General features: G+C 39.3%; 5 protein-coding genes across 8 annotated transcripts in view; 2 read left to right on the plus strand and 3 right to left on the minus strand.

The window, feature by feature from the left end:
• On the plus strand, window positions 1-4,684 carry LOC104809272 (probable alpha,alpha-trehalose-phosphate synthase [UDP-forming] 9). Of its 3 annotated transcripts, none has more exons than XM_010535196.1 (5): window positions 1-252; window positions 662-744; window positions 1,712-3,724; window positions 3,811-4,084; window positions 4,163-4,684. In XM_010535196.1, exons 3-5 carry the CDS (start codon window positions 1,758-1,760, stop codon window positions 4,445-4,447), a joined length of 2,526 nt encoding a protein of 841 aa, XP_010533498.1. In that variant the 5' UTR covers window positions 1-252; window positions 662-744; window positions 1,712-1,757; the 3' UTR covers window positions 4,448-4,684. The 3 variants fall into 3 exon arrangements, with proteins under 3 accessions (XP_010533498.1, XP_010533501.1, XP_010533499.1); XM_010535199.1 differs by having other exon boundaries at window positions 665-744; XM_010535197.1 differs by lacking the exon at window positions 1-252 and adding an exon at window positions 287-544.
• Window positions 4,685-5,633: 949 nt separating this feature from the next.
• Window positions 5,634-7,179, plus strand: LOC104809273 (protein NUCLEAR FUSION DEFECTIVE 2). Its single transcript, XM_010535200.2, has 3 exons — window positions 5,634-5,774; window positions 5,892-5,980; window positions 6,547-7,179. Exons 1-3 carry the CDS (start codon window positions 5,709-5,711, stop codon window positions 6,950-6,952), a joined length of 561 nt encoding a protein of 186 aa, XP_010533502.1. The 5' UTR covers window positions 5,634-5,708; the 3' UTR covers window positions 6,953-7,179.
• Window positions 7,180-10,109: 2,930 nt separating this feature from the next.
• On the minus strand, window positions 10,110-17,078 carry LOC104809274. The gene is made up of 5 exons (XM_010535201.2): window positions 16,872-17,078; window positions 15,452-15,672; window positions 15,127-15,277; window positions 10,767-15,038; window positions 10,110-10,683 (listed from the first exon to the last, which is right to left on the minus strand). The coding sequence occupies exons 1-4, from the start codon at window positions 17,031-17,033 to the stop codon at window positions 10,779-10,781; spliced, it is 4,794 nt and encodes a 1,597-aa protein (XP_010533503.1). The 5' UTR covers window positions 17,034-17,078; the 3' UTR covers window positions 10,110-10,683; window positions 10,767-10,778.
• Window positions 17,079-20,623: 3,545 nt separating this feature from the next.
• Window positions 20,624-24,310, minus strand: LOC104809275 (protein-L-isoaspartate O-methyltransferase 1-like). 2 transcript variants are annotated; one of them, XM_019202105.1, is made up of 4 exons: window positions 24,060-24,310; window positions 22,771-23,056; window positions 22,455-22,619; window positions 20,624-21,065 (listed from the first exon to the last, which is right to left on the minus strand). In XM_019202105.1, exons 1-4 carry the CDS (start codon window positions 24,267-24,269, stop codon window positions 20,815-20,817), a joined length of 912 nt encoding a protein of 303 aa, XP_019057650.1. In that variant the 5' UTR covers window positions 24,270-24,310; the 3' UTR covers window positions 20,624-20,814. The 2 variants fall into 2 exon arrangements, with proteins under 2 accessions (XP_019057650.1, XP_010533504.1); XM_010535202.2 differs by having other exon boundaries at window positions 22,783-23,056; window positions 24,060-24,302.
• Window positions 24,311-24,834: 524 nt separating this feature from the next.
• Window positions 24,835-24,855, minus strand: part of LOC104809276 (centromere protein X) — a 1,397-nt gene continuing 1,376 nt past the window's right edge. Inside the window, exon 8 of the mRNA XM_010535203.2 lies at window positions 24,835-24,855. The gene's annotated coding sequence lies outside the window, so the exon portion shown is untranslated.

Here is a 24,855-nt window from a genome sequence, read left to right on the forward strand (position 1 = left end):
CCCCCCATCTTCTTCCATTTTTTTTTTATACTTTTTCCTTTTCTTTTTCCACAGATTCTTTCCTTTCAAACTCTTCTGTAATATTTGTAGTGCCCATTGTTGAACATATCTTTGTTTCCATTACCAACCTTTTTTTTTGTCTCTCTCATATAAATAATGAATTCTATGTCTCTTTTCCTCGACTCGTTCACAGAAATCTTTCACCGGCTTTGAACCTAACGCACGTTTCATCGTTATCTGTTTTGCCCATCTGTAAGTCTTTATCTTTTTTGTTTTGGGTTTAATAAGTCTTTCATTATATCAAGATCTTTTTTTTCCGTAAGTTTTTGGCCTCTGAAGACTTTTCAGCCATTCTTGCGTTTGAAGAAGTGTGTTTTCTATCTATCTTCCTCTGTTTGGTTGCCGAGGAGTTGAACGGTTTTGATCGTTTCCTTTCGAAAGTTTTATTTTGTTGTTTGGGTTTGTGGATTTTATCTCTCTTTCTCGGCATCCAAACGGAGGGTTCTTGTTTCCACAGCGTTTAAAGCGTGTTTCTTTTTTCTGGGTAAGGAGAGGGTTCGAGAATTCTTGAAGTAATGCGTCTGTGTTTTTCTCGGAATCCAAACGGATTACACTTTTTTCTGTCAATCTTGATCGTGATCTTTGGAGTTTGTATGTGCAGTAGAAGAATCTGCGAACAGGACTTTGCACGGAACCTGTTTGTTCTCTGGCCTCTGTGTGGTTTTTACCACTGAGCCATCCCAGGTGGTTTTCTACTTCTCTTAAATTTCTATTTTTTCATCTTCCCGTGTGTATATATAATTTTTATCCATGCATCTATGTATTTAGTCGTCTGTTTAACAAGTGTTTAGTGTTGATTTCGATCTGCGTTAATTCTTTTCTCCATTCTTTTCTATGTATTTAGTGTTTAGTGTCGCGGTTTCTGGTGAACTAAAATTAAAAATCTTCCATATGATATATATCAGATTATTGATTCCTAAAGAGAGGTTAATGTAAAAGTCAGAAAAAGAATGATCTATTTTGGTTTAAATTGTGTTTCTTGCTTATAGGTTTGGTAGATTTTCCTGCCTACGAATGGATAAGAGACCTACAAAGTCTCCGTACTGTATTTTTGCTGAATCTTTGGTGGCCACCATTACAAGATAGACAATGTGACCTAATGTTTTTGATGACTTAGAGAAGATATCACTTAAAAATAAGGATGGGTTTTGTTGGTATTCGAATGACATCCTATCTGGTTGTCTGAAAGTTTATATAAAATAAGATTTCTAAGCCGGGTTTTCGGGTGAGGCATGAAGATGTCGTGGGCAATTGTTTTTATGATACAGCAAGGAACAGATCAGTTCAAAGCATGGAAGGATTAGTTGCCTTTGACTCAACCTTGCGTGTTAAGCAAACACTTGGTTGTTTTTGTCTGCGTTCGTGCAAGCTTTGATTATTTTATAAGACTCTGAAGTTTTATATAGGGAAATTTCATTGATAAAGTCTGCAATGGATATGCGTTAGGATGAAGGTGCTTGCCCATTTAAATGCTTTGCTATCCACCTTCTCGTTTTTATTTCATTTCCACACACACAAAAAAACTTGCCCCTTGGTGTTTTAATCTTTAGTCAGTAGAGCTATTTCAGATTATAATGGAAAACTGGTTTCTCTTGAGTTCCCTGTTACAATGTACAGAATCTTGATCTTTTTTCTGTGTTTCTTCCAACAGTTACTTGGCTCTAGTTGTCCGAAGGGCGAACATTTTAACAGAGGATATGTTTTCCGGGTCGTGTGGGAATTTGTTGGAGTTGGAGTCAGGGGACATGTACAATTTCCCCCAGGCTCCAAAGCTGTTGCCTCGTGTCATGACGCTTCCAGGAGTTATTCCTGAAGAAGAAGATTCAGACTCTTCTAGAGTCGAAAGCCGTGAGAAGAAAATTATTGTGGCAAATCATCTTCCCCTTAATGCTGAGAAGGACAGTGAATCCGGGGAATGGAGATTTTCTTACGACGAGGACTCCCTTCTCTTGCAATTGAAGGATGCCCTTCCACCAGGTACAGTTGTGGTTTATGTTGGCTCTCTCAAGGTTGAAATAGAAGCTAATGAGCAAGAGCAGGTGTCTCAGAAGCTTCTAGAAAAGTTCAACTGCGTTCCCACGTTTCTTCCTCCCGATCTTCACCAAAGATATTATCAAGGGTTTTGCAAGCATTATCTATGGCCCCTCTTCCACTATATGTTGCCGATATTCCAAGATTATGATAGCTGGTTCGACAAAACGCTTTGGCAGTCCTATCTTACTGTTAACAAGAGATTTGCAGATAAAGTGATGGAGGTTCTCAATGCTGAAGATGATTTTGTGTGGGTCCATGATTACCACCTTATGGTTATGCCGACTTTCTTGAGAAGGCGGTTCCATCGTGTGAAGCTCGGGTTTTTCCTACATAGTCCATTTCCTTCTTCAGAAATTTACAAGACACTGCCTGTGAGAGTTGAGATTTTGAGAGGTCTCCTAAATGCTGATCAGATTGGCTTTCAGACATTTGATTATGCTCGACATTTCCTCTCTTGCTGCAGACGAATGCTTGGCCTGACATTTGAATCTAAAAGAGGCCACATCGGTCTTGAATATCTTGGCCGAACAATCTATGTCAGGATTTTACCTGTGGGTATCCATATGGGTAGGCTGGAATACACCTTAAACCACCCGTCTTCTGCTGCAAAGGCGAAAGAAATCAAAGAACAATATGCAGGGAAAACGGTGATTCTTGGGCTCGATGACATGGATATATTCAAAGGCATCAGCTTGAAATTGTTGGCCATAGAGCAACTTCTGCAGCATGGTGAACGTTGGTGTGGAAATCTAGTGTTGATTCAAATCATAAATCCGGAAAGGAGCCCGGGACGAGACATCAACGAAGCAAAGAGAGAGATTTACGAAGTGGTGGAAAGGATAAACCATAAGTTTGGATCCCCCGGATATGTTCCTGTGGTGCTTATTAATCGGCTTTTGCCTCGCCATGAGAAGACCGCCTATTATGCTGTCGCAGAATGTTGCATCGTGAATGCGGTTCGAGATGGAATGAACTTGGTTCCTTACAAGTACGTGGTTTGCAGGCAAGGGAGTTCGAAAATGGACGAAGCCCTTGAAATCTCACCTGAGTCCCCTCATACGAGTACACTTGTCATCTCAGAGTTCATCGGATGCTCTCCTTCTCTGAGTGGCGCGATTAGGGTTAATCCATGGGACATTACCGGTGTAGCGGATTCATTAGCCAAAGCCTTGACAATGACAGAGACTGAGAAGCAATTACGCCACGAGAAGCACTACAAGTACGTTAGTTCTCATGATGTTTCGTATTGGGCAAAGAGATTTCTTCAGGACTTGGAACGAGCGTGCAAGGAGCATTACATCAACCGCTGTTGGGGCCTCGGGTTCGGTATCACATTCCGTGTCTTGTCTCTTCCTCCGAATTTCAGGAAACTGTCCATTGATCATATAGCCCCGGTGTATGAGAGAACAAGCAGGAGGGCCATTTTTCTTGATTATGATGGGACTGTGGTATCAGATTCATCCATAATCAAGTCTCCTGGAGATAAAGTGACCACCATTCTCAACGATCTATGCAATGATCCGAGGAACACCGTGTTCATAGTCAGCGGCCGAGATCGTGATACTTTGAGTGGTTGGTTTTCGGGTTGTGGAAAGCTCGGTATAGCAGCAGAGCATGGCTACTTCATAAGGTAATCCAGATTCTTTAAAGTTTAACTTTTAATTTGTGACCTGGGTTCAGTACCATTAAACCCTACCCTGTCTTGTTTTCTCGAAGGTGGTATAGGAACTCCGGGTGGGAAACATGCTGTTCGGATTTAGATTTCGATTGGAAAGGTATCGCTCTACCAGTCATGACTTCATACACGGAGGCAACTGATGGTTCTTACATAGAATCCAAGGAAACAGCCTTAGTGTGGCAGCACAAAGATGCAGATCCGGATTTCGGATGTTGCCAAGCTAAAGAACTTCAAGATCATCTCGAGAGTGTCCTTGCGAACGAACCAGTTGTTGTCACCAGTGGCAATCACATTGTCGAAGTGAAGCCTCAGGTACGAATATTCGGGTTTTCATGATCAAAGTTGTCATCTTTTTTATACCCATTTCACCAAATGCTTCTGATGTTTCAGGGAGTTACAAAGGGAGAAACAGCGAAGAAGATCCTATCCAAATTGATCGAAGACGGGAAACCTCTGGACTTTGTGTTGTGCGTTGGAGATGATAGATCGGATGAGGATATGTTCGGTGCCATATCGGATATGCAGCATTCTTCTGCGCCGGAGATCTTCGCCTGCACGGTGGGCCAAAAGCCGAGCAAAGCAAAGTACTATCTGGACGACAGTGAAAAGGTTTTGGAGTTGCTGAAGGGGTTAGGGACAAAAGAGACAGAGCAAGGAATGCAGAATTCAGATTAGGGGTCCTCGTTAGATTCATTTGGTCTCATGGAAATTCTTTGCACATACAAAAGAGAGCACTTGATTTTTGGACAGGGCTGGTGACCGCAACAGCTAAGCAACTGAAGCTTTATTTTTGGATTGTTTTTTTTTTAGTTTAGTTTTTCATGTTTTATTCTTCAAAATCTTTTAACTGATTCATTGTGTTTAGGTTGTAAATATTTGATATTTCTGGGGCTTTTAGGAGAGAGCGTCTAACATGCCACCGGATTTATGCAATTATTATTATTATTATTATTATTATTATTATTATTATTATATCCACAAAAATTTAATAATAAAACTAAAAAATTGAAGGATAATCCTTCGTTAAATCCAGAGAAAACGGCTCCAAATCTAGACAAGAGTTTAAACACGATATGAAAGTGGATGCATGGTAAACGAAGATTTCGTTATCATTGTTATTGATCTCTTCGCATCCAATTCCAAGATCATATTTATATACAATGTATACGCATCCGTATTCATGTTTTATACGATAAGTTTAATTCTAAAACCCCTAAGCAATCTATAACAAAAACTACAATCCAATTTTGAAATAGACCATCTCTAATCTTTGTAAAACTCCATTTAGGTTCTTATGTAGTATTTATTTAATAAAACCGTATCGTAACAAAACGACATCAATACCAAACCGAATGATATATGATACTATTTTTGTAAAAATTTTATAATACCGAATACATCGTTTTCAAATTAAACCGTTAAAATTCCAAAGCAAATACCGAAACGCAGGCCTCTAACCGAGATCGGTGCCTTTTATGGTTTTTTCATCCTCGAGGGAGTTAGGGAACCAAAATTAGCAGAACTCCTTGCGTTGTGATCTGTGCTTATAATTGTTTTACAAAAACAGAACATTTTTTTAATAATTTAAAAAGTTTGATGAATTTTTATTAAAAATAACAATCAATAATTTTTTATAATAAATTTAAAGTTACATTTGCTATTGAATAAATTCTATAATTTATTATTTTTAATTAATATTTATTAAAAATAATAATCAATAATTTATGATTTTTATAATAAATTTAAAATATAAGGTTTCTTATGGTAGATTAATATTTTATGGGTTTTTTTTTTCTGGAATAATCGCCGAGTTTTTCCCTCTCTTTTTTTTCCTGAAAAAAGATCCACTTTTAATTCAGAGAGTAAAACGCGACGGTAGGTTTTTTTTTATTATCAGTGATCAGTGGTGAAAAGCAAAAGCTTCGAGCAATCGACAATGGCGTCTCATCGCTTCACTTTGGTAGCTCTTCTCTTCATCGAAATTTTCTCTTCCGCTTCTCAGGTAACGCCATTTTTCTGACATTTCTCTTCTTCAAAACCCTAATTTTCTTTTGTTGGAATCGGAATGGAACGAAAGACGATTCTGGTATTTTTTTTTTCGTCTTCCATTCTCTCGCAGATTTACGCAGGGAGCGCGATCCGTGGAAGGATCGAGCTTCACTTCTCGCCGTTCGCCTCAGCTCTTGAGACGTTGCAGAAGCAAATTGGGTATTGCTTTTTTACGTCATTTCTTTTGATCGTGTCGTTCAACTTCAAGGATATTGAATTTTCATTGTTTTCCTTTCTCTTTTTTTTAGAGAATGTGTATTTGGTTGCTGAGAAAATCGTGAGGACGTTTGAAGTTGCTTTTCTCCATTAAGGTTTTTGTGTATTTGAATTTTCTTTCTTGGAGAGTGTTTGGTAGCTGAGAAAATTGGGTGTAGTATGTTACGTCGTTTCTTTTGATCCTTATTCTGTTCAACTTCTAGGGTCTTCTTCTCTATGTTGATTGCGATTTATTGAGCTTAGAGGATTTCTTTTACTGGAAAGTATTTGGTTGGTGAGAAACTGAGCAGGAAAGACTCTACTAATTGAGCTTAGAGGACTTGATGAGTTGCATTAGCTGTGGATCTTACACGGGGAAGAGATGGAATATATATGAACATTGTCCATGACCCTGTATGCAAGTTAGCAACTTTTTGTTTGCATTAGAGAGATAAAGAACTGAAAATCCACATCCTGTAAAGTGTATTGATCTAAGGATATTCTTCTTTGATTTCCTGTTCTTATTCCAGCTACAATTTCTCCAACACCAATCTTCTTCGCCGTGCCATGACTCATGCTTCCTACTCGGAAGAAAACAACAAAGCTCTGAGCATCTTGGGAACCCATATCATTGAAACCTCAGTCTCTCTACATTTCCTCACAAAAGACATTGATGTGTCATCGAAAGAGCTGAACCGTCTGATATCAGAGGTTTCAAACGTGAATTCATCGTGTGCCCTTGACGGGAAGCGGCTAGGTTTGCAAAAGATCATCAGGGTTTCTCACAAGACAGACGCGTCAAACTCTGTCATCATCTGTGGCGCCTTTCGGGCAATCTTTGGAGCTATTGCTACTGACGCCGAAATGGTTGATGATGCCATCAAGGTTTTCTGGAAGGTTCATGGTGGCCAGACTGGGAAAGTAGTTTCCGCGTAAGTTTGAAGCTCTCATCCTGGATTTTCGGTTTGTTAATTTTGCTGAATGCATGCAAGAGTGTCTTCTTCTTTAAGGACTAGATATCGGTTTGTTGCTAAAAGAAAAACAAAGAGCTTTGTTAATGTAAATTAGAAGATGATCCACGATGTTGTTTCCTCGATTCAATTTGGTCCTGAGTCCTGATGCATGTGTTTTTGCTTGGTTGATGATGCGAGTTCATTTCGTCACTCAAGTTTCATACTTCTACCACTTGTTTCTCTTCCACTACATTTTTTGTTCCGACATGTTTTCGTTGTTCTTAGAGAGCCATAGTATGCCCACGCTTTCGTTATTACTTCATCATTCGAACATCTTGTTGCTCCGACTTTGTGTAGTTTCCGAGTTTGTTGATGAACTGCAACTGAACTGAGAACTGCACAATCTGAAGCGTCAATTAGATTTGGAGAATGAATGAGAATATCCAATATTTTGACTAAGTTTGTATTGGAATTGTTTTTTTTTGTTTTTTTTTTATTTTGTTTGCCTTTAGACTTGTATCTCTGATATCATGATTCTCAATATTATTAGGTTTAAAAGTATACAATTATATAGATACAAAGGGAGAGATTTGTGTGACATACGGATCCTATATGTAAGGAAATTGTCTGATATACAAGATTATAATCTCTAAACATGGTGGTGTGATGAGAAGCGCGTGTCTATCACTTGCCCGCTACTCTTTTTTGTTTTTTAAATTTATCAATTATTCCAATCATTATCTGCTGTACAAATCGTTATTAAGACTTTTTTTTTTAAAAATGGTGTTTTATATGTTGTGTATATCATCTGCCTGATATTTTTTGGTTTATATTTATTTTTTCAATTCGCATTGGATCAAATTAATTCGTAGTTTGGGTCAGTCTGTAGTCGGGTGTGTCGGTTGCTTAGTTCCATGTGTAAGATTTATATTTAATTAATATTTAAAAATTTAATAATTAAATTAAAATTATAAAAAAATATTCAGTTTTACAATCTAGGAGGGATTTTTTTTCCTTTTCTAATTCGAATTAAATTTAATATCCAAAATATTAAAAGTTATTAATGCGTATTTAATCTTTACTCATTATCTGACTCATCTGCTACAATGATATTGTCTGCGAACATTATGCATTATGATACTTCTTTCTTTATATCTCTAGTCAATTCATTCATGACTAATGCGAAAAGGTACGGATTTAAAACGAACCCTTGTTGTAATCCTATCGAGATGAGAAAATTTCGCGTGTCACTCACTTCTGTTCAGACACTAGTGATTACACTTTCATATATATCCTTCAACATTTATATATATCTTATTGATCTCTCTACACTCTAACACCCACCATAAAACCTCTCTTGATATTCGATCATAAATTTGTTTTTAGATCGATAAATACCATGACTTTCTTCCATGGTAGACATTCCGGACATAAAACCAAATTGATTTACGGAAATAGATTTCGTTACGTAAACGTCGCTCTACAATCTTTTTCCACAATTTCATGGTACGACTCATGAGTTTGATTTCTCTACGAAGGAAAAAAAAATATGAAGCCAAGTTCAATATTATGAATACTAACAATCACACCTATTGAAACCGAAAGTTGGCTTCGGTAAGATGATTCTGGTGAAGTAACGGAATTCATTCTCGTATCAAGATAGTTTCAAAGAGCACTTGTAACTTCATGACATCCATTTCTCTCCTTTTGCTTGGAGAAGACATCTTCATCTCCACGAAATGGACAACGCAACCGAAGAGTTTCTGTTAAATCATAAGAACAATATGGCTTATGGCTTAAACCCAATCCAGAGAGGCGGAAGAAACAACAGCTGATGATAGCAAAGTGTATCACCAAGAGCAATAAATGATCTAAAGAAGCTCCAACGGTTGAACTCTACAAAGTTCCAACAATAAATGGAATGACAGACTCGGGAAATCAAAATCAGAAAACAAAAGTTTCCCCAGAGGTCGAACAAGGAAAGCACTGTTCAAGAACAAACATCCAATCCACAAAAGCAGCATAGAGAATTTAGTCTCCAGTAGAGGCACCAAACCCATCAACGGGTTGAAATTGCGCAGTCTGAAGGAAGTCGATTCTCACGATCCTTCACATGCTTTCACTTTTTTTCTCGACCAAATTATGATGACCCAAGAGAAAATTTCCGCATGGAAGATCAGTGGCTGTTTCCACGTTCAACAAAGCACGAATGTCTAATCTGACAGACAGAGCGATGATTTACGATCTGAACATCCAATGAAAATGTCGACGGATTCATATGCACGTGTTGTCATTGCAAATTCGGAAAAGTGGAGACAAACAGGAAAACACAAATTGTAGGATTTTTTGAAAATGTAGAATGACAAATATTTTGAAACATGAAAAATAACCTAAAACTGCAAATAAAATGGAGGGGGTAATTTTTAATCCAAATTCAGATATGGCTGCAAAGTTTTTCTTTATATATATATATATATATGCTCATTAATTATAAGAGATCTCTGAAGTTCTGAACTTTGGGTTACTTGAATTGAGTTTTGTATAAAGTCCAAATCCTAGATTTGAAGTGAGAAACAAAACAAGGTTACTTTAATAAGAAAAACATCCTTCTTTTGTGTTTTTTAAACAGAAACCTGAATAACTTTTTACTAGTCTAAGTGTGTATGATAGTTTCTAAAGGATAGTGATAATCCATTTCCGTTGGAGAAAGTCAAGCATCTAACATAAAAACGTCCTTTCTAAACAATTTATCCCCTATCTAAATTATTCCCTCCTATCATCTTTCGAATTTTTAGGTGAATAATTAGACATGTTATCTTTCACCATCATAATTTCTAAATCGGTTGACCTTCACACTTCCGTGTCATCATTATTGGTCAAATGGTGAACTAGTCACGTAGATTATCAAGACGACATATCATTCAAATGAGTCATATATATTATATGGACGACATATCAGCACTAAAGTGTACAAAGGGTATTTAGAACAAAAAAGATGAGTACATTTTATATATGTAGTTGGAAGTCCAGATTTTTTCTATCAAAAGTTCAAGTTTTTTCTTCCAATTTTTCTTCGTATTATTATTATTAGTTTCGGTAGCCATAGTTATTGCAAAAAAAAAAAAAAAAAAAAATAAGGATGCAAATAACGAAAGCAAAGACAGCTTAAAGGAGTTTGAAGATGGAACACCAAACATAGCCTAAGCTTCATAAAACAACACAGTCACACTCCTCTTCTCTTCTTCAACCATTCATTATCAAGACATCAAAACTCCATCGTCACCTATTTGCGTCCACGATTACAAGCACCAAACATACACTACTTGCCTCGTCATTATCAATCCTGTTGCTTGATTTCGAAGAGTAATGTGAATGCACTGAAACGAGTTTTTGGGAATGCAACATCGTTGTCAGAAGCTGGGCTAATAACACCAGCAAGGGCATGCTTTCTTCTTTTTCCAAACTGTTAATAAGAAGATGTATAAATGAACAAAAAAGAGATATCTACAGAGGGGGCAAACTGATCGCAGTCACCTAAGATCAAATTTATGCCATGGGGAAGAAACAAAAGCACCTGGAGACGCAGATTTTCTTTATGCTAATAAAGTTAACACAGAGGCTGTGTGTATTAATGAGCAAACCATCAAATAACTCACCACCCTTTCCCTCTGTGGCTGTGGGACGACTCCCAAGGTGTACGAGGTTTCCCCACACCTGATGAACCGGAAGAACAAAAATATGGAGTCAATGTCAAATAATAACAGAACTGTCTGCAATAGAGACGACAAAGTACTCACCATGTTTTTAGTTCAATGCCACGAAGATTGCTTATATCCTTCCCATCCTCCATCAGGCTCCTTCCTCCTCAGAACGCCACCGGGCGTCTGAAATATCCTTGCTTGCTCCTCCATGAGGGTCTGTGAACTGGATGCTGACAATGGCCTTGAGGGTGCAACAGAGGATGCTTCGTTTCTTCCTTCGGTATCTGGGACTCCAGGGCCAGTGTTTAGGTCTAGGTCCTGCCTGAACCATTTTCTGCTAGGTTCTGAACCACCGCCACTGTTATTACCATCCGTGAGATTAACAACGTAAGATCGTGGATAATTGGACGGGACAGCAATGGCTGGCCCCAGCAGTTGAGAGTTAATGGGAGGAAAACTAAGCCGTCCAGCAGATGAAGAGTCCACATATGTAGCAGAACCACCAGAGAAAGTGGCCGAAGATAGAGGGAAACTGGTACCGAAGGAGAAGACTGGATACTGAAATGGAGCAGTAGCCTGGAACGGAGCAGCAGGGGAAGAAGACAAGATGGGCCCTCTATACAGATCAGGATTTAAGGAGGAGGGACCATTTGTTGGACCTAAAAATCTCTGCGGCCCACCGCTTGCAACTATCGGGAAAGGCATATCTCTATCAGGCATAACTGAGGGGGGTACAGTCGCTGAGTAACTGGCTGTGGGAAACCATGATGACAAGTTCCCCATATCGGCGCCATTAACTCGTATACCAGGAAGGGCTGGCTGCGAAGGCAAACTGCTTCTAGCAGTATTTTGAGCAAATATGGTTGATGGTTCGGGATTTATATCATCGACCACAGGTCCATTATTCAGATCGAAGTCCCTCTGTCTGCCTGCTTCATCAGTCATTCGACCACTTGATACTTGTCTACCAGGCTGAAAAGATGCATCCAACTTGTGACTGTTGCCAGCATAGTTTCCAAAATCTGTGGTTTCATCAACTCTGTTCAAATCAAGATCAAGTCCACCAGCAGACTGCGCAGGGGCAGAACCCATCTTCTGATCATATAAATAATTATTTGAAATACCACATATCGAAGCCTGACCTGATGTTTGGGAGACCAAATCTTCTAGGACTCTCTCATCTGGAACATTCAAATCAATATCAAGTGGAGGCCGACTCTGTTTTTGAGTATTACAATCCAACCGAGCAGTATTATTTGTTGCATGCAGTACCTCGAGAGAATTCCTAGGTTCAGCCGGACGAAATGCACTTGTAGCAGCTGAACCTTTCCAACCATGCACCCTTTTGTTCTTCAAAAGGTCTTCAGGTGGAACAAAGGGCCCCTTTGCAGCAGTGGCTACTGTTATTGAAGCAGGAAACGGTGTAGAAAATTGAACATGTGTTGATATTCCTGCTCCTGCTAAGTTACCAAAATCTACATTCCTCCCATCATCTCCACTGAAGCCTTCATTTAGATCAAACTCAACTTTTGTATCTCTGTCTGCAACAGAAGAAGAAGAAGCATCTCCAACAACAGAAGTAGACTCGTCTGTCTCGCCCGCCCCAGAAGTGTTCAACCTGGATTCCCTCCCTTTTGTACTCTGTTCTCCTTTGTCCTTAACCATCAAAGAGGAGGATACTGTTGGATGAGACTGTACACCAGATTGCTGCTCATTATCTTCTTTACCATCTAAATTCTCCCCAACATGCTCAACTTTGTAGTTAGTTAATGATGAAACTAAACCAGCCCCTACTTGCTTCCCACTAGCAGAAGACTCTCCCTCGATTTTCTGCCCCTTTGTAGGATCACGATGACTGTCTGTCTCCATTTCATCAGTCTTCTCAGCTTTAAGCTCATCAACATTTGCAGAAACAAGAGGCAATGTGGAGTCATCAGTTCCTGTTACTACTTCAGAACTTGATTTTATGATTGGCGGCTTCAGTTCATCCTTGTTACTTTGATTGCTTTCTAAGAATGGTTGGGAGCCGGAAACTTCATTCTCTACTTTCACACCTGAGTCACCAATTTTATTATCGGCTGACAACTTTTGTTTCGCATCTGAAACACCATCAGCAAGGATGCCATCAGCTACTATGTCTTTGGATTCTTTGATCATATCATCATCTGTAGTCTTCATAATCTCATTTGCAGAGGACACGGCAGTTGATGTTTTTTCTGCATCTCTAGACTGTCCATTGTTCCCTAAGCACTGATTTACAGGGTGCTTCAGAGCAGAAGAATCCAATTTCCCACCCATATCAGCTACAGGGTCAAAGTGTGACTTGATTTCAGCCTCTCTTGGCCACACGTTACCACCAACAAAGTCCTGCTTCTCATTTTCCATTTTTGCACCATTAATGGGAAGAGCCTCAGCAAGATCATCAGAGAACAAATTCTGCCTTGAATCATTTCCGACATACGAGTTCTCATTTGTCTGAGGTGAACCAGTTGGTGAAACCATTTCGGACTTAGAAATTTCATCAGCTGCTACGCTAGCAAGAAGATTCATTCCGACATCATCTCCAGCTGCTACAGGCGCATTAACCTCGGAATACTTCACACAACTTTCAACTAAAGCATTTATGGAGCTAAAAGGATTCTCATGTGGTTTCCCTGGAAGCTCATTCACAGATTGCGGTGAACTTGCTTTCGGGACTTCAGGCATTTTCCTAGAGTCATCTACTGTCCTGCATCGCTCTTCATTTGGAATAGATGGAGAACCTCCACCCTCATCTGTACCAGCCAGTGCATTTTTGCTATCATTGCTCTGCCACGACTCATTATGCACATCGGAGCTAATAATTGCCCTATGTGTATCAGACTTTTCTTCTTGCAGATTCTGATCAAGTTGATCATTCTTCTCGCAAAGTACAGGAGAAGAAGCTCTGCTATTCACAGCTGCAACATCTTCAATGGATGCGGTACCAGTGGTTTGCGAAGGACAGCGGTCCAGATTTGGTATCTTGACAATCAATTTATGAGTATTACCCTCAGCTGCTGGTACTTCATAAGCCTTTTCACATGTGGAATTGAACTCTGATACTTTCTCTGAACTGGAATTACTCCTTGGCAGCGTAGAATTTCTGACTGAACCACTTTCCCTATGACCTGCTGATGAGACAGACCCCTGAAAACCATTGACCGATCTCCGGTGGCGAGAAGACCCACCTGAGCTCTTATTCACGTTTAGTGATCCTGTGGTGGTACACCTTGAATCCTCCTTTCCTGAGATACCCCCTGTTTTAGCATGGTCGCTCGAATAGCACTGACTATTATTGTGAGATGGACTGGAGCTACTGCTTTTCTCATCCCTTAAAGATATTGGAGGAACATCAGATACAGCAACACCACCAGAATTTCTTTGTTGTCCCTCTTTCATGTTCAGACCACCTGATGTGGGTGACAGGGCTGACCTTGTAGCGCCAGGGGATGGAGAAGCAGATTTTGTATTATTTTCCCCTTGGATCAGTTTAACCGAAGACAATTTAGAAGAATGGGAGTGTGATATTGCAGTCTTTATGGTTCCATGAGGACTTTCAGGCAGACGCCTTCCAGTCCATGAAACACCCTGTCCAGAGCTTGACTTAGCATCCATTTCAGCTTCAACACGCTTTTTCCATGTGTCAACCAAACTCCTTGCTTTCCTCTGAATCTCAACATTCTTATGCGATCTCAAATGATTAACAGATTTCCCAATGTTGCACATCTGAAGTGCATGGAGATTAACAGGCAACTTATCCAAAGCACGTAATAATACTAATACGAACTCTTCAGTTGATCTATCTCCATCCTTGGGACTAGTACCATCACCCATCTTCCCTTTATGCACTTCCTGAAGCCATTCATCAAACACAGGGAGTCCTCTCAGCTGAACGAATCTGCTAAGACAATCATACTTATCTGTTGCTGCGACTACACCAGCAAGCATTGATCGGCTTGTTAAATCTATTTTCCTTTCAGGCAACATGAGTTGGACTAACTTCTCGACCCCATCCGAATCCATGAGGCCCCCCTTTTCCGTAATATTTGCAATCTCACATCTTAAAGTAATCTCCCATTTATTATGAACAGAATCAACATCTTCAACCCTCGCGGCACATTCCCGTTTTACAGGCTCGAAACCTTGATCCACACGTTCCCTCTTCTTCCCTTTCACCTGAGAAGGAAAGGAAGAGCCACTATTCTGTACACTATCAGAAATTGTCTTCAACTGTGATGTCGATGTTGGACCATTCATTGGTTTCGGTGAGCGTCCACCTTGCTGTACTGTTGCATGCATTTCCAAATGTGTCTTACACAATAGCTGATCTACTTCTTCCTGCTGTTCCTGCAAAAAGAAAAGTTATCTTCAGCGACAAAGCAAAGAAAAAACTAATGAAAATTTGATCCGTTGGAAAGAGCACGTATAAACTCACATCAATATAGTCTTGATCTGTCAGCCACCATAAACACTTGTGGGTGATGTCATATACACGCCAACACACAAACGAGCAAATCCCAGATGGCAGTTCAACGCATTTAGGAAGGAAAGCAACTTTACACGGGTGAAGTAAGGATGCAGCAGGAGAGGACACGGCAGTTGATGTTTTTTCTGCATCTCTAGACTGTCCATTGTTCCCTAAGCACTGATTTACAGGGTGCTTCAGAGCAGAAGCATCCAATTTCCCACCCATATCAGCTACAGGGTCAAAGTGTGACTTGATTTCAGCCTCTCTTGGCCACACGTTGCGGTTTTTAGGAATCTCATCCTTATGAAAGGAGTAAAATATTTCGTTTGGCGCAGCGTCCAAAAGGATGCCTTTGCCAAGCTTTACTTCAGCAGGTCGATACAGCCAATTCACACCCAAGTTGAGCTGATTCTCCCCTACAGAAGTTACTGAGCGAATTATTCCTATGAATGGTGGGCAATCCTGCGGTGGTTTAAACAAAGCGCAATCACCAACGCTGATTTTGCGTCCGTCCTGCAATAGGAATAAAAGAAAACAATTAACTTCCCAGAAATCATATAGATTGATCTCAGTTCCAAGATAATGACTACTGGAAACACATTAAAAAAGAAACAGCAGAGCAGAACTTAATAGTCGGAAATAGAACGAGGTGTCAAAGGAAATCACATGGAAATGTAACTATAATTTCATCTCAATTAACAAAACAGAACATTTTCAGACAAACCAATGATACTTCCTCATTTAGAGGATATACAACAGTAGCAGACAATCTTTTTGGGGGTTCCAGTTCATGTAATACATGGTGAAACTTCAAAAGAACGGTTGTTTCAAATCACTAGACAGAACAATGACAAAGCAGTAATAATGTAGAGATCATCACCACCCGCAGACCACTATTATGCAGTCACTTGTAAAAATCATTTATGTATGGGGGCCTGAATGTCGAAGAGAAATCCCGAAGGCAAGAAAAGGCCAACATTTAAGTGGTTATGTCTCAGTCTAGAATCCAAACTATTAGCATTTTTAGATTGTAATGTGTTTATCACTTTTAGCCATCTTTATTCCGCACATGATTCCTTCAATTATATCCAAGAAACACTAGACAATATTATTGTTCTGAAAGACTGAATCCCAGATGTATAATTAAGAAATCCTCTTTATTACTTCTGCAACAGACAACTTCTCATGAGCAAATCCCAAACTAGAAGCTCAAAAAGCCTTGCCTCAGCTTCCTCCCATAAAAAAATACGAGCCAGGGCATCAAGTCATGGGAGCAACACATGCTTAAAAGAAGCCCAGGAGCAGTTCTCCCAACAACAAAATGAACGGAATAACGGACAAATTTTAGAGAACCCCCAATGAATGTCCAAAGCAGTAACTTCTACCCATAACCGCTCTCAATTACATGCATAAGTTTCGAAAATTGCACCTCGATCCTCTCAAAATTCTACATATTTCCAGAGGTAACATCTTCCCTTGGTCCAACTATTTCAAGCTCCCAAACAGTTCATCCCTTCAACCAGCCTCCAAATGGGCGACATTTCAATAACACCGGCACCAACCACTAAGAATCGGACGGCATCAATTTGCCCCAATCCAACCGATAGCTCCAATGCTCCGAATTCACAACACCCATTACCCATATACATCCAAACAAAGGATCCAGAAAACAAAAGCAAAGAAAATCACAAATTCAACTATACGAGGATTACCTTGAAGAAGGAATTGGTTGAAGAAGAGGACAACAAAAGCGACGAAGAAGTTACAGCAGCAGAAGAAGAAGATGCAATGGTTTTTACACTCGCAGTTGCACGCGAGGGAGCTGTCCACATGTGCCGTCTCCTTTTCCTCTCCTCACATGCCCTCCCATGCATAGCCACCTTGCATTTTCCCCTTCGAGAACCATCAATCCGCGCCTCCTTTCACAAACTTCCCCCTTTTATCCGTCCCGAATTTCCAAACCCCTTCAAAAGCGAAATCTCACAACTCCCAATCACCGGAAAACCCTAATCCACAATTGTTCATCCACAACAAACCATCCTTAATCCACCAAACCTACACCGAATCGCGAACTCTAGGGTTTCGATGTTGACCCGATACGCCGATCCAATCAAGCCGCAGATCCGTCGAATTAACAAACAAACCCAACACACAATCACGCTCACGTCTCGATCCAGAGACAGGAAATTCCGTGAGGAAAAAAAAAACAGAAAACGATCTGAGAGAGAAATCAAAGACAAGAGAGAGAAGTAACAAGACGGCGAAAAAAAGGGAAAAAATAAAAGGCTTAGTTACATGGTCGAGCCGAACGGGCAGTTCGGGCAGGAAAACTCGGGCAGGGGATGAGAGAATGATAACGTGACAGGGCTGTTTGCATTTTGTGCATAGAGAGTTGACCGATATAAGCGAGAGAATTTTGACTTTTCTTTTTTAAACTAAGGGGGGGCGATTATCTTTAAAAGTGAGGGCGCCACGGTATTCGCTTCGCTATTTATTCACTTTTAGTATCGGTTTATTTGATTCGATTCAATTATATTCAATTTTATTATGTGAACCAAATAAAATTTTAAATTTTATATTTACACATAAATTCATACATAATTATAAATAATTCATATTTTTATTCAGTATTTATCGGTTCAGTTTGATATTTTATCGTTTCGGTTCATAAACGGATTATTCGGTTCAATGAAAAATTATGCAAAATTAGTATCAAATGTTATTTGTTTCATTTGATCGATTTCTTTTCGGATCAATTCAATATTGAATTCTCGAACCAAAATGTCTACCCTGGGTTTTGGGGCTCGGGGGCTTTATGCTATGCCCCTTTTTTAGCAAGGAAAACTATGATGTATTTTTTGGGCTTTGTCTTTATGAGAGGATATAAGGGTAATTCTACAATAAGGCGAAATGAGTTTAAGATTGTCCGTAGATGTGGCAACACGTTCCCAAAAGATAGATAGTGAGGTAAATGTTCTATTCTTGGAATTTCATTTAATTTTTTAATTATTTTTTAATTTCAATTTTTGACAGAACTTTTTTTCACTAAACAAATATTCTTTGTTTGAGGACATGTTTTTAGTGAGAGTTGTATCAAGTTTGGTGGATCTTAATGTCGATTAAATATAATTAAAAATTTTTAAAAATATTATTTAAAACAGTTTGCTGATATTGAACTAACTATATTTATGCCCTTTTCTTAACGTTTATATTATTTCGTTCAATTATACCTGTATGAAAAATAAAACTGAAAGAGAAAACAACGATTCAAATTTAGTTATAACATTCACCAACATTTTTGTTGCAACTTGAATTAAATCTTGGTAAGAAATTTATTAAAGATTTTATGCGTTTTGATTTGAAATCACCTTTTAAATAATAAATTTAACTATATTAGAAATTTAAAAATTATTTTGTTTTTTATTTTGAATATGATATTTAGACAAATCTTGTTTTGCTATGAAATGCGATTATGTGTTCTGTTAAAGAAACAGTTAAAGGAAAGAAGACAGACACATCCAAAAAGAAAAGACAAAGCACATATTCGGAGAGTTTTGGAGAATCCGGTTGAAAAGGCTATAAAAAAAACATTCATCGAGGGGATTGTCGAGAACATTGCTATTGCAGAGCATCGAGCGTGTGATCGGTGAGAGAGAACTGTAAGGGAAACACTGATGAGAGTTATCTGAGAGAGCGTGAGATGTACATGAGGGAGAGTCTTTCAACAACAGGCGAACTGCTCATTGGGTCTAGACATGGTCTAGAGCGACATTGGTGTGCGTTGCACACAGTGTATGTGAGTCTGGTAGAATTTCTTGTGATATTAGGGTTTTATCCAGAGAGAATGAAACTGGTGAGAGTTGAGTTCTACTTGGATGGGATTGGAGTGTATTTGACTCGTATCAAAGAAATAGAATCAGTTTGAAAAATTCTTGATTTGAAAAATAATATGAAAGTGTTTTTTAGACATGATAAAAAAAAAGCTTTGTAAAACTGAACAAGTTCATTGGTTCTGATTGATTTAAATACGACATGTAAAACCCATTTCTCGTAATGAAAATCCAATTTGTACGCTCACACATAATCTCAATTCTCTGTAATCTCATTTTTAAATTTTTATACATATTGGGTTTTAAAATTTATTATTTTTTATCTATTAAATGTTAATTTTCATTATTTTATAAATTATAGATAAATTAAAACAAATTCATAAGGTTTGATAAAGAAAAGATTAAATAACCCCAATCATGTCAGCTATGCATATCGGATGATGAGTCACATTTCCACATATTCTTTAGTTGTGCCTATAGCTCGCAGATATGGTATACCTTCGCATCTAGGATCTTGGCAAACCCTCTCATTGAGCTTGCTCGTTGCACGAAAATAGATAAACAACACCGCACACAACCAGCACCGAAACAGGGAATTATTTGCGAAATTAGTGCTGCAGATCTTGGTCTATCTCATTTGGAACGAGCGCAATTCCAGAGTTTCCGGAAGTCGGCAGGCCTCTGTGGGGGAATCCTGCGCCGGACTCGATCGCTTGGTCCAGGACCGTGTTCTATCCTTGTCGGACTCCACCAAGCCCAAACTCATTCGCTCGGCGACTTGTCGGTTAATGACCGAGTCTCTCTGTATGCAAACTATTGAAAAATATTTGTTTATAAAATTAATCCTTCATCAACAAAAAATAAGTTTTGGGTATCCAAACTCGATTTCGTCTCCATGGATTTTGGATTCAAGATATATCAACATCGGTTTCATGGGATTCAGATACCACGGCTGATGATCAAGTATCACGCTACTAATATCAACAATTTTTTTTAAACGTTATTGTTTCCAATTGACCGTCGAAGGTATAACAATAAATTTAGACCGAATAAACCTAGATATTATTTGTTATAGTAAATCCACCATTCTCGATTTTGAAGAGTTACATCTAACATACACCTAGGAAAAATCTCAAAGATATAGTTTTTAACTTTTGCTATTTTTTTTTATCATACAATTTTTAGTCGTTAAAATCAACAATATGGAAAATATATATTTTAAATCTCAAAAACTTACATTTTCCCTTTCATTAAGTGTTAGAATTTTGGCTATGCAACTATACTCTTATCAAACTCGAAAAAACAAGAACAAACAAAAATTACTGGAGCTTTAGATTGCTTTATCTTTGTCCAACTTATCAAAATGGTTAAAAGAATTAATCTTAACAGTAATTTTACACAAAAAAAAAATGTTGCAACTTTTCGTGCTGTAAATAAAAACGATGTTCGAATTATCCACGTAAGAAAACAATACCAACTAATTCACAACATAAATAATTTAGTAGATTTTTGAACACAATACTGATAATAGTCTACGATAACACAAATCAATAGAAACATATTTTCTATCAATCTATATAATATTATAAACCATTTACCTCTATCTATTTTTCTAGTGTTACACGAGTGATAACTACAAGAAACATTTACATACATATATACAAAAAGATTCATCTTCACTTTGATTATTACCAGAACAGCGGTTTTTTACGTAGACAAAAAGACACCATTTATGCGACATAATTTAAACGTCTTTGGATGTGCAAACACCTACGTACTCACATACATATATACAACACCATTATTAACTTACGTTGTGAACTTCTCAATATCCCCCGAGCTGCTCGTCACGGCTTGTGAGGGGAACGTACCTAACCGATGTTTCGGTATGCACACTAGTGGAACCATCCTCGTTTTTGTCAAATACCTTCAAGTCCTGAAAATAGGTTCCGACTGGAATCACCATTCGACCACCGGGCTTAAGCTGGTCCAGAAGGGCCTGCGGGATTTCTGCAGCTGCTGCTCCTACGTGTATTGCGTCGTACGGTGCAAAGTTGGGCCAACCTTTTCTTCCATCTGCCACAAGAAGAACACAAAAATGAGTTTGTTTTGTAATAGGACTGGGTGTGGATACCTAAACTCAACAGATCTGCGGGTATCCGAGATTCGGGAACTCGACGGCCAGCAAGTGTAAAGTCATATCCTTCGTCCATGAGAACCCGATATGTATGTTCGAAGTTCGAGCAAGGGTTCTCTCAGGTGAAAACTCGAACCCACGTAATTGTCTCTCCTCTCTCTCTCACCACCTCCTCACCACCAGCGGCTCGCCCTCTCTTTCACCCTCTCTCATTTCCTTGAGACATTGCGCAAGGCGCAGTTTTGAGGGTACTAGGGGCAATAGTGAACGAGGGCTGCGAGGTCGGGTTTTTTCCGAGGACATTTTAAGGACTCCATGGAAAAGTGAAATCCATAAATGCTCAAAGTTAGGGATTTCATTCGACAGACTGGGTCCCCTCGCATTCGCAAGCCTTGCGAATGGTGATCTCGGCTCGGCCTCAGCCTCAGGGACAAAAGAGACAGAGCAAGGAATGCAGAATTCAGATTAGGGGTCCTCGTTAGATTCATTTGGTGGTGTCTCAGAAGCTCTTTCACCCTCTCTCATTTCCTTGAGACATTGCGCAAGGCGCAGTTTTGAGGGTACTAGGGGCAATAGTGAACGAGGGCTGCGAGGTCGGGTTTTTTCCGAGGACATTTTAAGGACTCCATGGAAAAGTGAAATCCATAAATGCTCAAAGTTAGGGATTTCATTCGACAGACTGGGTCCCCTCGCATTCGCAAGCCTTGCGAATGGTGATCTCGGCTCGGCCTCAGCCTCACCCTGCCACTCTCACTCTGGTCGTTCGCGACATTAGGTGCACCTCGCCTCACCCGATCTGCCTTTCTCAGAAAACAGAATTGAATCCGAATGGAATGAAATCCTATGTAAAAACCGAATTGGAATCGAGTACGAATCGATCGGAATCATATGTAAATTTCGAATTCAAATCGAATCCGAATCGAACGTAATTCTATGTTCGAATTTGAATCGAATCCGAATCGATCGAAATCCTATATAAAAATCAAATGTGAATCTAGTAGACATTGAACCGAAAATTTTTTTTTTATATAAAAAACGAATTCAATTTGAAATGAACTAAATCCAAATAAGTTAATTAATAAGAAAATTAGAATCAATATGTTATTGGGTTGGATTAACCCAAACGGGTTGAGATTAAACTCGTTGGGTAAGCCATCCTTAGATGTAGTTATGGAAGAAATTAAGAAAGATAGTTTTTATCCATTACTATGTTTATCTATAGAATTATATGTCAATATTTGTAAGAGTTATTGTAGTCTTTAATGCTGCAATCATCTCGATGTTTTGGAAGGTAGCCAAGCATATGATATTGAGTCTTTTGAACGTACCGCCAGCGTGTACAGATAGAGATCCTTTCTTCAGCAAGGGAGCCACAGCACTCTTACTTATATTCTTGACAGATACATCAACCAGTTCCGAGATATGTTCCACGCCAACAGCCCGACCCTCTGGTCCGACCATCAAAGCAAAGCAGGCAGTCAAGTACCCGGTCCCTACAAAAAAAGGAACAACATGAACACATCGATATGTATAAGCTTCATTACCTGAAGCCAATCACATGAAGAAGTAATCAAAGACCGACACCTGATGGACCGATAAAACCTACTCAAAGGACATAGATGACAGAACACAGAGCAAAAATACTCGTAGAAGAACCTGAGCCGACATCCAAAGCACGCATCCCTGGCTGCAGCTTATCTTCAAGGAGCTGAAGGCATGTTGCATGCATATGCGGGGCAGAAATTGTGGCATTATAACCTATTGGCAAAGGAGTGTCAACATAAGCCGAGGAACCATCATCTGGTACAAAGTGACCTCTATCCAAAGCCTCCATAACTTCAGCAACTCTGTTCGACATTATCACACCATAACGTCGCAAATTCTCCACCATCGCTTTGTTCCTTGCCGAGTCACCCCGCGCCACAGAATGCTAACACCCAAAAAAACTGTCAAGACAGCAATACAAAGAAAGAGCAAAACACAAGTATGGAGCTAGAAGATCATAAAACCAGATTGATGATGCACCGATAATTTCCCCAATATGAACCTACTACACCAAGGAAGGATCATTCTGCTAAGCATGATCACACATGGAATACGGCTACCATTTCCGAAATATAATATTGTCCAATCAAACTTTTGATGGAAGCTCAAGCTGTAGTTTTGAACTCAGTACCTTTGGCAAAATTCCTTCCATGTGAGGAGTATTTACATGCTATGAGCAAATTCTAAAGTCCCCAGACATGACAAATTCTTAACAAGACGAAAACCACCATTGCAATATGTCCCATTAAATACAATCAAACACAAAGACATCTCCCAACCAGCAGAATCTCGAGCAAGGAGTGTCCCTGTACGAACAGTTCCAACTTAGCTATTGCACACAATCATAATCCTCTCCCCCAATCAAAGACCTCTGAGAACAGCTATGGGAGCGACATAAAGTTCTTCAACAGATATGCACAACACAAAAGAGGAGAGAAAGAGACCTCATAGCTCGAGATTTCTAACCAAAACAATGGAATTTCAATCTCAAGTTAGCATCACCAGAATCACCATTGCAATATGCCCCACCAAATGCAATCAAAACACAAGCATATCGTCGGACACAATTCCGAACAACTAGTATCCCTGTACCAACGGTCCTAACTGAAAACCAACCCAGTTCGAGTCTCCACTGATGGATGTTGGAGAAGGAAATATACTAGACAGTATTATCCCTATTTTTTATATGTAGAAACACTAATTCGAACCCGCAATCGCAGAAGTGAGTTTACCACTGAACCAAACCGGTCCTGACTAGCTTAACCATTATACACAACTAAAATCTTCTTCTCCGAAGGAAAACCTCGGAAAACAGCCATGGCGGTGCACGCAGTTCCCAACTGATACACAAAATACGATGAGAGAGAGAGAGAGAGAGAGAGAGAGACCTCCATGCGGAACAAAGGGCAGTGAAAGCCGGACAAGAGGCGAGAGAGATCGTTGTCGTGAGAGCTCTGGGAGAGGCTGAGAGTACAACAGCGAGAAGATCGGTGGTGGAGATGATGACGAGCGAAGGTTAAGAAGTGGCACGCACGTGGCGCACAATAGCGTCGACAGAACGCCGTTAACGTCGTCAGGGGCAACACCTGTGCTCGCATTTTTTTTCCGCTCTTATTAGCAAAAATTTAGATTTTCTGGTAACACGTTCCAGTGTCTTCTCCCGTTCTCTATTGTCCCGTTCATTTTCGAGATTTTAACAAAGCAGTTGGATGCCACGTGTCCTTATCCATTCATGGGCTTTCACAAATCCAAAGTAAATGGGCCCAATAAAGAGAACGGCAATATTTGGGTTTTTTCCCCCTCTCTCGTTCATTGTTTGTAGCAAGTAGAGCAATAAGCAAATAAGCAGACATTGGTTGGTACCGAGTTGTAGGAGAAAACAATAAACAACAAAATTACGCAAAATGTATCCGTGGTGGTTCATGAAGACAAAAATGGCTTAAAATATGGATAAAAGAACCAAACAAAATCACCATAATGGCATCATGTTTATAGATCTATAACCTTGATACACGACATGTTCATACTCCAAGTTTCGAATACATCATACTTTCCTAGTGTGTGAAAAAGCATGCCATCATAATCCATTCTACAAATAAAAACTTTAAGAAAAGACGAGATGGGCTAATTTACTTCTTCAATACAGTTTCAAACTCCTAGCTTTGTCCATAGCGTCCTCGGCAT

This window comes from Tarenaya hassleriana, unplaced genomic scaffold (assembly GCF_000463585.1).
Source record: "Tarenaya hassleriana unplaced genomic scaffold, ASM46358v1 Cleome16, whole genome shotgun sequence".
Classification (NCBI taxonomy): domain Eukaryota; kingdom Viridiplantae; phylum Streptophyta; class Magnoliopsida; order Brassicales; family Cleomaceae; genus Tarenaya; species Tarenaya hassleriana.